At 47.8% G+C, this 13270-nt stretch overlaps 1 protein-coding gene across 2 annotated transcripts in view; it reads right to left on the reverse strand.

Moving 5' to 3' along the window:
- The window catches only part of LOC140250996 (gamma-aminobutyric acid receptor subunit alpha-3-like), a 76846-nt gene that overhangs the window by 49161 nt on the left and 14415 nt on the right, over positions 1-13270 (reverse strand). For both annotated transcript variants that reach the window (XM_072334177.1, XM_072334176.1), the window contains exons 2-3: positions 8803-8924; positions 5770-5891 (exon numbers count right to left, since the gene is read on the reverse strand). In XM_072334177.1, the coding sequence (XP_072190278.1) occupies positions 5770-5891; positions 8803-8891 (211 nt within the window). In that variant the 5' untranslated portion in view covers positions 8892-8924. The remainder of the gene's footprint in view (positions 1-5769; positions 5892-8802; positions 8925-13270) is intronic.

Consider the following 13270-nt stretch of genomic DNA (forward strand, 5'->3'; position numbering starts at 1 on the left):
TTCACTTTTCTGAAAATATTTCTCACCCTTTGGGAAAAATCTTGCCAACATGCACATATGCACAGTGGGGTAAGTGGCTTGGGACATGTGCCTTGTTGCAAACGTGCACAGTAAATTAAGGTACCGTCTAAAAAAGGCACCCAAAGCAGCCTGAGAAACACCTTTACGCTCTCCGTTTCCCTGAAGCCTGGGGGCTTGGTCACTTCCCCATGAAAAACCCAGGCGAACAAGGACAGATTCATCACTGGGGGTCATTCAGCTGCACAACTCCTGCCTGGACTGGGCTGCTGGCAGGGACCCATATGGTGCCTGTCCCACCTGCCCCTGACCCCAAGGGACACAGCACCGACCTGAAGCCCAGGTGCCGCTTCATACCGGCAGTGATGAATCTTTTCACGATGGGTTTCTGACCCCTCCGGAGTGTTTGTGATATCCCTGAAGCTCTGATACAAGCCTGTTGCCCTAAGCAAATTCATAACTTATTTAAGAGAAGACTTTCACCCTTAGGCATAGCTGTCAAGCCCATATTCCTCACTCTCCTTCTGATGTGTACATGCCTTTAAACACTGAGCTCCCTCTCCCTCTGCACCAGGGGTTTAAACAGCAGCACCAGGGATTTCTGCATGAGAGAGGGGAGCATCAGGGGCTGTGCTAATCCATGGCAAAGCTGCCTTCAGAGAGCTGCACTCAAGGGGAAGACAACCTTTTTTTTATTTTTTATTTATTTTTTATTTGTTCATAGATCTTAACTTCCGAAATTTGACAAGACGGAGCAGGGTCCCTGTTGCCCAGAAAGGTAAATAGAAGAAATTGCTGCTCAGGCAAAGTCTCAGCTTCAAATTAAAACTCATCAAGGAATCTCAGACAAAGACAAAAAGCTGAGATAAGACATGGATTTTCCTCTAAGAAAGAGGAAAATTCTTCCCCGGAGTAATCAATGCAAGGCATGGAGTCAGATCAGAGAGAAAAGATGAGAAGTTAGGAGAGGTAGAATTTTAAGGCAGAAAAACAGATTAAGCATAGCCTTGATATCCTGGAAATCATAACAGAACGCAACAGACCACTGGGCTTGTCATCTAATACTTCTCCTGCAATGGTTCGAGATAATGCTTATGACACGAGCCATAGGTAGCTTCATGACACACAGGTGAAAAACAGCACCTGGGAGAGCTGAGGAGCTGAAGGGCAGACAGAGCCCACCCTCCCTGGTTCCTGGAACAAGCTGCTGCAACAGGGAGCAGTTCTGTAATTCATTCTATCTCAGCCCCTCTGCCTGGATGGCCACATAATAACTGAGAAGCCATTACCTGCAGGAGGTCGTGGCAAGAAGACAGAGGCACTGGGGTGTAACACATTGAGTGGTTCACAGGAGTGTGTCAACCTAGAGGGAGCCACTCTGAAACCAAAAACCTTTTGGCCATTGGTGCTCGAGTCGGTGAAACATGGGTGGTAAAAGAGGGAGACAGACTTTTGCTTGCTCAGAAGACATCAGGCCAAACTGCACCATCAATAAAACAAACAGGAAGGAACACTGAACTATGGAAAGAAAACAGGGAAGGCTCCAGTTGGGGTATGCTTAACATAGAGAAGAATAAAGAGAATCTATCAGCAGGATAAATATTAACAGGTGGCTACAGATCAAAACCAGTTGCAAGGCAGAGCTGACATAGCAAGCCCAGATAAAAGGCACCAGGGGTGCCTGTGTTGGGCATCCCTGATTTGAGTTCTGTACAAGAGGCAGAGCCTGAAACCCATTTGAGCCGAAGGGTATATGTGCTGAGCCTACTGCAGGTGTGATGATGCTGACAGCAAGGCATAAAGAACAACATCCCACTGGAGATGAGAAAGAGGAGGTAGTCAGTAGCCCCAGCTGGGAGGGCACAAGCTGGGACTTCCTCTCTGCCTGGGAGAACCCACTTGCTACCAGCCCTGAGGATGACTCCCTGCCCCCAAGAAAGAAGAGACCAGAAGGGCCACATGCCTTGTTCTTAGGGAATGGCATTGCTTTAATCCAGCTGCCTGAGTTTACTGATCCCTCATCCTCCAGTAGGCTTCTAACCCTCATCACATCGTGGGGACACGGACCAGCAAGACATCTGTCCAGACACTGCTCCATCAACAGGACCCGGTCAGACAACAGGGGACTCCAGAGTGATGAGGTAGGATATTTGCTAAGAAAATGCCACAAATTACCCCGAAGGTGATGCTGCATCCACATGGGAGAACAGCCATCGAGACCAGACCAGCTGCTTAACATGCTACAAAATACATGTGTACATGCCAATTGCAGATGGAAAAACTGGCTTATCCAGAAAGTTTAAAGTCCATCTCTTAAAAACTGCAATCTCATGGACCTTCTTGTGACAAAGCCCTGCCCTTCTTGGCAGCCCCTAGGAAAGGCCAGCAGCTTTTTGGAGTACAAGCTTCTCTGGCCACCCAGTATGGGAGTTTTGTCCAACGCTGCTCCAGACATGCTCAGAACTTCACACTTAAACCAACCAGCACCTCAGATTCCATCTCCTCCAAAGCTGTCTGCTTTGGAGGCTAAGGAGGCTGAGATGGGAGAAATCCTTCCTCTGCTTTGCAGAGGGCTATAGAAAGGCCCCTGATAGCAAAGGGAAGAAACACTGAAACTCTCCAGCATGGTATTTCCAAAGAGTATTAAAAGGACAGAAAGGGCTGTGAAAAGCCTGGAAATCTCCCTTCTACTTCTCCCCAGGCATTCACAAGATCAGTGTGTTTAGGTTGCAACAGAACAAACCCAACAACCACCAGATGGAAATAATACTGCTGGAGGTGAGAGCTGCACAGGGACCATTGCTGAACCTCAAACAACCCAACGACAGGCACTATGACCTCTCTGAGGTGATAGTGTGAGCATCCAGCTGGCTGTGCAAGGACTGCAGAATATCAATCACTCTTCACAAGTAAGCTGCTGAAGAACATACAGAGTTGTCTGTGCATCAGTCATTCTCAGAGCTCTACTCAGTGTCCCATCACTCACATTCACACCCTGAGCATCCTTCCTTTCCATGTGTATGACATCTCTCCCACTGTCAGTCAGCCCGACACATTTCTCCTGGCCATATCTTCTCTCTCCAACCCTTGCAGTAAGGCAAGCACCAGGTTCAAAGCAGAGGCCCCTGCATGCCAGCTCTGCAGGAAGCCCCAGCAGCAAAGAGAATTTGTGGGCTATAAATAGATGCCCCTCATCACAGCCCTGCGGGGCCAGGCAGAGCATCCATGTGACTGCACCACTCCAGACTGAGAGGGGAGGCCAAAGCTGCCCACATAGAACCTTACTCTGCAGGAGATTTTCTTCTCCCACAAGGCTGGCCCTGACAACAGATGTCTCCATTCCCTCAGGGTCCATTTCTGTTCCTCTTCTGACTTAATAACCCATCTGCACTGTGTTTACCCAGGGGAAAGACAGGTTATCTGATGAAAGTTCCTTCCTCTCCTTCCTCTCCAAGCTCCATAACATGATCCATTTATGTAGCTACCCCTTTCCCAAGCCCAGACCATTTCAGTGGTCATGGGGTCAGGTGGAGCAGAGGACTCAGCCCATTGGAGCAAGCCATTCCCAGGACACATGGCAGAAACAGGGGAACAAACCTCCTACCAGCTATGGATGACTTCTTGCTGACACGAGTGGCTTTGTCTCCACTGCTGTGGATGCTCCTGGAGAAGAAGGGGTCTGATGGACACTTCTCCCCCTCAGCCTTTCTTCCAACACGGCTTGGTGCCTGCTCCCAAACATCCAAGAATCATCAGGACTGCAAGGACTCCCCTCACATATGAGGATGTCCTGAGCCACATCTTAGGGATGGGGCAGAGCCCAGGCATAGGGCCCAATTTCTGCAGTGCTGGGTGCTCCTAAGCAGCCTCAGCACTGCTGTGCTTCAGTCTGAGTCTGCAGCATCCTGGTGGGAAGAGGAGCTCTGGCATGGCAGCTATTAGAGTGGGTGGCAACAGATGGTGGAAACAGAGGGGATAAGAAAATAAATACAAAGAGGCTATCTTGAGGGGAGAAGTCGCCACATCAACACTCTGTTGCTTACACAGACTCCTTTCCCAAAGTCAAAACAAACACTGCTCAGTTCCCAGTGGGCACAGAAAAGGCTCTGCTGGATGCGGGGGCAGGAGCCTGGGCACAGCCAGCCCCGTACCATTCCCATGTGCTGACAAGGGCGTTCAGAGGGATGCGCCTGACACAAAGTGAGGAAAACAAGGCCAAGAAGTGAGCCTACATGCCATGCTGCCTGGTTACCCGCTGGTTCTTGCATAACCTTGGGCACTGGAAGCCAATCTCTTGCTGACAGTCGCCCCAAAATGGCTCCTCAATCCCCAGGTCTGTGGTTTGCAGCAGGTCCACTTCTGCCTGAGCCCCCCAAACCCACAGCCTTTATTAAAACCTCCTATCTGCATCTGCCAGAGTGTTTCACAAGGGGAAGTCGGAGGTGAAAGCAGTCTTTGAGCATGCAATGTCTGGCTCTGGCAAAGACAATTTATTATGTTAAGCACATTATTAAAGGATCTAGAGCAACAGAGCAGAGATATTCCAAGAAAGGTTTTAACTTTCCCAGCAAGGGGGCTCTTGGGAGTCCTCTTGTTAATACTTAGCACAGGGCTGTCTGCAACCGAGCCTATGGTGAACATAAATGCCCCCTCAGTCCCCTCTCAGAATTGTTTGAGTTAAATCAATAGAGCCATCGGGGAGACTTGAGGAAGCAAAGCTATTAGTGGGACCGCAGTTAATTCTGGGGGAAAGAAACAAGCAACAAAAGCAATAAAACTGACGGATAGCCTATGCAGATAGAGTAACCCTTTCCCAGCTGGGCTCTGCAGCATGGTAGCCCATCTGAAGTGAGGGTGCACACTAGAGAAACCCTGCTTCTTCAGATTTTGCATAGACACTGCTTAGGGCTATAGCCCTCTAGGAGAGATGCAGGAAGAAGGGCACGACAAGGTGGGGACAAGGGGGTGGGTGGAGGAACACGGTGCAATTCCTGGCTATTGCCTTATTACCAGCATGCAGAGAGATAGAAAGCTCAGGAAAGCTTAGCAGTGAGAGGTATAGGGAATAACAGATGCATGGCAAGTCTGGCTCTGGGTAGGAACTGCAGTTCCTCCAGTAGGGAGGAACATCTCCCTGTTGATTCTTCCTCCATATAGTATGCTAGATGAGTGCCATGAGCACTGGAAGGTGACTATGGTTTTGCTTTCTAAAGCACTTAAACACCTGCAGGTGCTTGGAGAAGAGCTCAGCAGCCACTGTAATGGCAATGTTGAAGGAAGCTCAAGAGACAGCAGAGCCTGGCTGAGTGCACAGTACCCAGATCAGGTGTTACCCCCAGGTAAAAGCTACCTAGGAAGCAGCTGAGAAGACATCAAGAAAGAGGCTCTGCAGCAAAACTCAGCAACTAAAAAGCAATGCCAATATGGATGGAAGGTTCTGCAAGCTGGTGGTGTTATAATTTAGGACACAATACTGCCTATTAAAGTAGTGGAAATAAATAAAACTATATTTGCTCCATCTACAGGCTTACCGATGTAATGTCACAGAGGACCACAACAGTTGTAGAGACTTGCACCTCTCTTCTCACAAAATACCAAACAATGAGATAGAATGGACCCAAAACAACGCAACCAACAACAGACTGGCTCTGGTTCCCCTCCCAGTGCCATCAGTTTTGTTAAAAAGTCATCTGTGTAGCCCCTCATTTCTAAATACAGATACAGAGAACATCATCGCTCCAACCAACTGACCTCCAAGTCCAGGCCGTAGGCGGTTGTCATAGCCATCCAACAGCCTGTCCAGGATACGCGTGAAAATGGTGATGTTGTCTTTGCTGTCATCAACGACGTCTGAAACATGCTTCTGAGAAAGCCTGGTGTGTTTGGGGAAAAGAGGAGACAGGAAAAAAAAACACAATCAGAATAGGAGTACTCTTTATACACTCCAAGTACCTATGGAAATCAAAGGACACTTATCCATGTCCCAGCCCGATGAGGAAGACCCTGCACTGGAGTTCCTCTCCTGTCCCTAAGAAAGGCAGTTGGAGGAAAAGAGGTCTGGAGAATCTCAGGTTTATTGAAGTGCTGGTTTCTCCTTGCAGGAGGCATGCAGCAAGCACTGCCAGTTATTTACCGTATCAGCCCATTTCCAAGTGCTCTTCCCTTGAGAAAAGGAAAGAGGGGCAGAAAAATGGGAAATCAGTAAAGCAGGCTGGGAGGCTGAGTCTGTCATTAAAACCCTATGTGAGCCATTTCTGCAGTTTGTTGAACTTTCCCTGTTTATAAAATCAAATGAGTTTTCAAGTTCCTATCTCTGCTCAATTCAAGAAGCCTAGGAGCCCCAAATAAGATGATTTCCTTGGGGCATTTTCTGCCCCAGGTGGAACAAAATAAGCGGCACATTTCTCAAACAAAACTCATATCAACAAACAAAATATCCAGCACAATTTTGCAAGCCCAAGGGGCTCAAATAGCACATTTGCATTTTGCGTCTCCCTTTCAATCAACAGAAAGAAGCCTACGAGTCTTCACAACACTGGCTGCTTCTAAAGATTTTAGACAGCACGGAGTGTCTCTCAATGCTAAAGTTCCAAGTACTGCTTTTCCCAGCAGAAATAGCTGGTAGGAGCAAAACTAATGGAAAGGCAGAAGACTAAGAAACAGAAAACCAAACAAAACTCAGTAGAGATGCTGAGACTGCAGGAAAAAAGGAGAAGGGAATAAAAGAGATACTGATGAATAAAAATAAAAAATAAGAGGCGTGTAGCGTAACACTGGAGGAAGCCCAGCGAACCCCTTCTAGGTGCAAAGAGTGAGGGAAGTCAGTGTCATCAAACCAGGGCTCCAGAGTTCTGTTCAGGAGATGGGAACAGCCCCAGAGTGCAGCACAGGGCTCGCTCAGCCCATCAGCTCTGCTCAGCTCATGGGGTGCAGCCACAGGTATGGTATGAGCAGGGGAATGAAGTGCAAGGATTGAGAAATCATTATGAAGAGGAATGAAAAAAATAAAAGAAAAAAAAAAGGAAGAGGAAGGTTGTAATATCAGTGTGTTCAAAGCATCCCATCTGGTTAGATGAGCCGCCTCCAAGTCCACCTTCTGTGAGGGGTTGAGAGGGTGACAAGCAGCAAGGCTGCTGGGAGTTTTGTTCCAAAATGATTCCCCAACACCAAATCCCTTCTCCTGTAAGATAAAGGAATAATAAAATCTGTTCTCTACCACCAAATAAAAACCAAAAGCAATGGAGCAGGGAAGGACGTAGTTATTTTTTTGAGAGAGGCTGAATCGATGTTATCCAGCATGTCGCCGTTAATTGAAATATCTCATTTTGAGCAATTCTGACATTAATCTGTCTGCATCGATGACCAGACACAGTGGGAAATTTGCTTTCAAGTGCTTGAGGTTTGTTTCTCTGGGGATCGGATCTCAGATCTCACAAGGGTTCTCGGTCTCTGATTTGTAGTGAACCAATACCAGCTCTCATGGGAGCAGTGGTCAAGGCAGGAAACTCAGCCTCCAGCAGCTGAACGAGGCCATGAAGCACTTGAGATGCATCCCCAAGCCCCCACGCAACCTTGCAATGCTGAAACAGCAAAATCCCTCAGCATCATAGCCTTTAAGACTTATCTGAACCAAAACAGTGGTTCTGGCTTTTCACCTGAACTTAAGCGTAAAGGAAATCTGAAATACCTGCACTCCCCCGGGTAAAGGGGATTTTGTGTAATTTAACAAGTGCCTGCTGTAATTAGCAAGGTTTCAATTGTGCCAGCTTTCACTGGATGTCACAGTTAAAAGCAATCTGTAACCATGTCTGCTGATGGGTATATAACCATCTATAACTTATGAATAGCTAACACGCTCATGAAAGCTCATTCATTAATGTTTTATAAGCTATCTTTTAAAATTACCCATAATATAAAGAGCGAGAGGACAGATTTTTGTGAAAGAACTCCTGGCAGAGGCTCAGCAGCAATGGGAAAAACGAGTTTACAAATTTCAAAGTGGTTTTACTTAGGCTGACATTTGAGGTTTTGACTTCAACACGAGCAGCGTAGGATTTGCTTGGAAGGCACCAGGGGAGTGGCGCGGGCAGGGGGGAAACAGCAGCCCCAGCGCAACACTCCAAGGAAGGATGAATTAAAAGCCTTTAGGCAGGGAAGACAGTTATACAGCAAATTTAATTAGGAGAGGCTGGGGGAAAAGTCATTACTTCCCCACTGGAACTGAATTGGCTTAAGGTCCCTTCCAACCTTGGCCATTCTATGATCCTACGTGCCCAGTTCTCCCTACATTACAAAAAGCCAAACTGCTGAAGCGGTTTTGTTTTCCAGATTGCTTGATTTTAAAGAGTATTTTAAGAAATTATAATTGGAAAGAGGTGTGTGTGTGTCACTTTCTGGTTAGAAATCATCCAAGCCCACTCCTCACCCAAAGGTGAAATGCAGAGAGGCTGTGTCTGAAAACTGATTTTGTTGCAAAAGATGCTGACAACCGTCCTTAGCAAGAGCAGCTCAAATAGTGTTAACGTAATCAGTCAGCTCAGCTGTGCAGGACTGAGCAGTCACTGGGTGAAAGGCACGGGGACTGAGAGTAGAGGCACTGGCAGCAGTCATTGTTGTCATGTTACATGCCCACAAAGGCTGCCCAAGAGCACAACCAAAGAAACAGTAAAGAATCTTTTCCGGATTTTGCCCTGAACCGCTTCATGCAGGTACCAGCGGAGCTATATTGAAGCATAGAGAAAGAACAGCAGCCTTGGCCAAAGGCCTCGTCTCTTGGCACCTTACCCAGCATCGGCAGGGACAGCTAACAGCAGGAGCAGGAGTCCAAGGGCAGCAAAAGAGAGAGATGCCATTCCCATGAGCCGTGGTGCCATGGCCTCGGTGCACAGCAAGTGAGCCTCCAAAACCTGCCGTGGGGGCACAAAGGAGAGATTTCATTTACTAGGAGGAAAGCAATTAAGTTGGTTCCATTTTTTCCCAGCGGTCGGTCAGACATTATACTCTTTCTGGAGTGTCACGTTTGTTGGACCAGAGGCAGCACTGTAGGATCAGAGCTAGGAACGTACATATATGTTCATAGAGCATCCAGCAGCTCTTTGGGTGCTTTGATCCCTCCCAGTCATTGCACAGTTCCACTTCCAAAGTGATCACACTGTTCTTGCACCCGTCCTTTCTCCCTCCTCATCTCTAACGCTCAGGCACTGCCTGGCAGCAGCTCCCCCAACTCATGCTGCCCAGGTACACCCACAAGCCTCAATACCCATTTTTTTTTCCCTTCCTAATGTCTTTCTGGACAGTTAGACGCTCATTTAATTCTGCTAATGACACCACCAGAAATGATCATAAAGTTAGGGTACCGAGCCTCGAGGCAGTGGGAGTGTTCAACTGTACCACACTTAGCTTGCTCAGATTTTTTTTTACTAATGCTCAGTTTTACGTTTATTGTGATGCTATTACACATCTAACTGCCTTTCCCCTTTTATGTATCTCATTATGTTGATGCACCTTGGAACAGTACTGCCAAGCAACAGCCTGGATAAATACAGCTTGTCATGACGTCTTCCTGACTGACATCTCCTGCCTGGCACATGCGGGCAGCTTGGTGCTGCATCAGCCAGGCAGAGCCATGAGCCCAGAGCCACAGCCAGGGGCTCCTTTTGACCACAGCCTTGCATGAAGTGTATTTCACATATTACCTTTGTCTTCATCCCCATTACTCATTTAAAGCCTCTGCATCAGTGCATGGATTACTGTTGTGTAGCTGAGCGTTTGGCTGTAGGTTCAGGGCCTTATTTAAGTAGAATTCTACCAATCAAAGCACAACCATCCCACTACCCATAAGCAAACGCTTTGGGGAAAGCTGTCCTTCTGGCATGGACACACCTACACCACCATGGGTGAGCCCTGCTCTGGAATCAATCTTCTGGTTCCTGCCACTCTACAGCTGAGAAAGGACATGGCTTGGATTTCTACTTTGCTGATGGAGCACAAATTAGGGAGTGAACATCTGCTCTGTGGGAAACTCCATCAGTCTGGGGAAGCTTGTTCCAAAACAGAACAAGGACAGCTGAAGTGTTGATGTTTCTTACAAGGCAAATTCAGAACTCCTCCAATTAGCAGCTTCTTAACAGATTTCCTTTCAATTCTCTTAAACTTGCAGATTATACAATAGGATTTAATTAATATATATATTTTTTTTCCTAAGACAACTTCAATCACCAGCCAAGAGCAAAAACCCACTGCTGGCTTCCCTCTCTTTTCCCCACATCACCACGAAAGAACTCTCATTGAAAGTGCTCCCCCATTCAACAGATTTCAATGAACTATTTGTTTTGGCAGAATTTGCACTGCCAGCATTTTTAACCAGTGCTGTCTACAAGAACCAGGACCCTCCTAGTTGCCTCTTGGCTCTGCAGGAACTCCTGTATTTGGTGAGACCACAGGTTGGGAAGATGATGCACCAAGGCTAGGACAGGGCAGCTGAAGTAATTCAGGAAGAGATAAGGCCAGAAGCAGTGATAAAAGCCACTTGATGACTGTCTGAACCAAGAAGCTCAAGATAACCATGTTTGCACCTGACCTTGGTTCATACAGTTTTCCTTACCTGGAGATGAACGGCCAATTCTGTACTTTTGATTGCTCTGTTGAAGGTGCTAAGCCAAGGATAGCAGGGCTACCTGAATCAAGTTAAATACAAGCTCAAGTCTCATTTTAAGGATAAAGAACAGCTCTGCATACCTGCATTAAGAGAATATCTATTCTTAACACCCCCCTGCCCTGTGCACTCAGTGTTCTGGCACACAGATAAGGACCCTGAGATAAGGCATGAGAGCACATGCATGGCTGGTTCACTGTGGAGGCTCTTATGGGCTCAAGAAGGACTGCACAGCATGGGAAGTAGCTTGGCACTATTTTCTAACTCTTTTGGCTCGTTTCATGTTTTGCCTGGGGGATTTGGAGAGAAGAGACTGTGCTGCATTTTCCGTACTCTTTGGCTCTGTTACACTTCTTAGACATGGACTGCAAAGAAAACCCAGTCTGAAGGATCGTGGTTGGTATTCCTGACTGACACAGGGTGGTGAACCCTGGTGGCCTTGAAATGCTGATCCAAGCTGTAATAGGGCAGACACAGAAGGAACAGCCTCCTTTCAGCTCTGGTGCTCATCACCCCATTGCCAGGCAAGGACTGAATCTCTGGAGGATGCAGGGAAATCACAGCAGAGGACATCTTTGCTCCTTCTTCCCCTAAAATATACACTTTTAAATACACCTTAGCCAGAGCCCTGTTGGTCCCCATGGCACAGAAGCTCTTGGCACCATCTCTATAAGGATGGGAAGTGCTCAAAGCAGCTCTGCACTTCCTTCCTCCATCTGCCCATGGCTCATTTCTTAATGGCACACTTAGCAAACACATTCATCGCTAATTCTGCAGTTGCTGGTAACCTCCACAGCTGAATCAAATGCAGATTTTCTAAGGAGCCCCGCTAACAATTTGCAGCTGGGATTCGGCAATACTTAAAGTACAATTCAGTGCACTCGGGATTTTGGCAGGTTTCTTTATAGCCAGATACCTAAAGGCATCATAAATATGCCCACTCCTCTCCAACACATGCTGCCTGCCCAATCTCCAGAGCACCATAGCAAAAGAACACTCCCAAGAAATACAGCTTTCCTCCTGGATGCGCAATTTTGGAAGGAGGAACTAGAAAAACTTCCCTCTCCCCAAGATAGTTACGCACAGGTTCCTCCTGTGCTGGGATATGGGAACCAAAGGGTGCTGGCACCTTTTGGATCAGCAAGGTCTCCATGTAACTGTGTTAACAATCGGGATCTCCTGACTCTGCATGCTGGGCCTGATCTTTCAAGCACTCCTTACCATAGAAGCCATTAAATATTCTGAAATTCTTTCCTAGGAAATTATGATTAGCACAGGTTTCATGCTGACAAGGGAAAGAGCTCTGGAGGTGGAGAATGAAAGGTAAAGCTTGCAAAAAACCTTAGGAGAACAACTTGGGGAAGGAGAATGCAAGCAAAGGAAAGCAAATAAAGAGTGAAGAGCCCTGCGAAGCCACGCAGGTACATTTGCAAGAGTTGCATTTGTGTCTTCCTCAAATTGCCACCTCCTTGAAACACACGCAGCCAAGGGAGCAATTTGATTCACTTAGCCAGGCTCGTCATGCAAGTGGCAGTGATGAAGCAGCAGCCCATAGGACACGCTTGCCCCCCGTTACCTCACCAAGAGTCTCGGTGTACCTGCAGTGTCACTGAGCTGGTGCGCCCATGTGCCACATACCTCTAATTGGTTGCATCAGCTGAAGGAGCACTGAGCACTGCAGCTCCCACTCAGTCCACAGCCCCCAGGACCTGCAGCTGCTCTGCATCTCTGCCAAATCAGGTATCTCAGGGGTTATGTGCAAAGAGGAGCTGGTACTGGGAAGCCAGCTGGAAAACAGGCTAGGAAGCAGAGGCAGCCACAGCTCAAAGGCTCGGATAGAAACACCTCCACATTGGGGAAAAAAGGGTTATCTCGACTTGACTGGTGCTAAGCACATCCACCACCTGCACAGAAGCACAGCCAAGTACTGCAGGTGACCTCACAACACCTGTGTATTTACCCCCAGATGAGGTGCACTCGCACAGCACAAGTGGCTCCTTAGAGCCCTTTATTACCTTGGAGCCTTTCAAACCAGGTCCCAGTCATCAGGAGAGGTCCCCTGACATCCCTCATGGACTGCAGAGCTGTCCAGCCATACACAACCAGCCCCAATCCTCTGCAACACTCCAACCTTGAGATCATCACTGTTGTGGGGAAGGCTCGGTGCTTTCCACAGAGACGGGCAGCCCGTGAGCACACGGTGCAGCAGCAATAAATGCAGATGATACACATGCTGCCTTGTGTCCCTGGCTGGGGAGGTTTCACTTCTCAATAGCTTCAGCAAAAAAGAAGAGTTTCTTTGAATAAAACTATTTCCTGGGGAGGTGCAGGGGCTGCAATGAGCAGACATGGTTTGTCTGGGAGCCTGGAAATCATGGAATAAGCATGATGCTTCACAAGACTCTTGTCTGACAGGTTCCCTGCTATGAGATGAGCTAACCAGGAGGCACACACACACACTGCACAGCGCAGACACCAAGCCAACATGCACTGGAAGCACTCCAGCCCCACCAGCACCACTCCACCTGTACCAGCGAGCACAGGGAAGGCTGTCTGTCAGCCTGGACCAACGGGAGAGCTCTGCTTCCAGCATCCAAC

This window comes from Excalfactoria chinensis, chromosome 4, assembly GCF_039878825.1.
Source record: "Excalfactoria chinensis isolate bCotChi1 chromosome 4, bCotChi1.hap2, whole genome shotgun sequence".
Lineage (NCBI taxonomy): Eukaryota > Metazoa > Chordata > Aves > Galliformes > Phasianidae > Excalfactoria > Excalfactoria chinensis.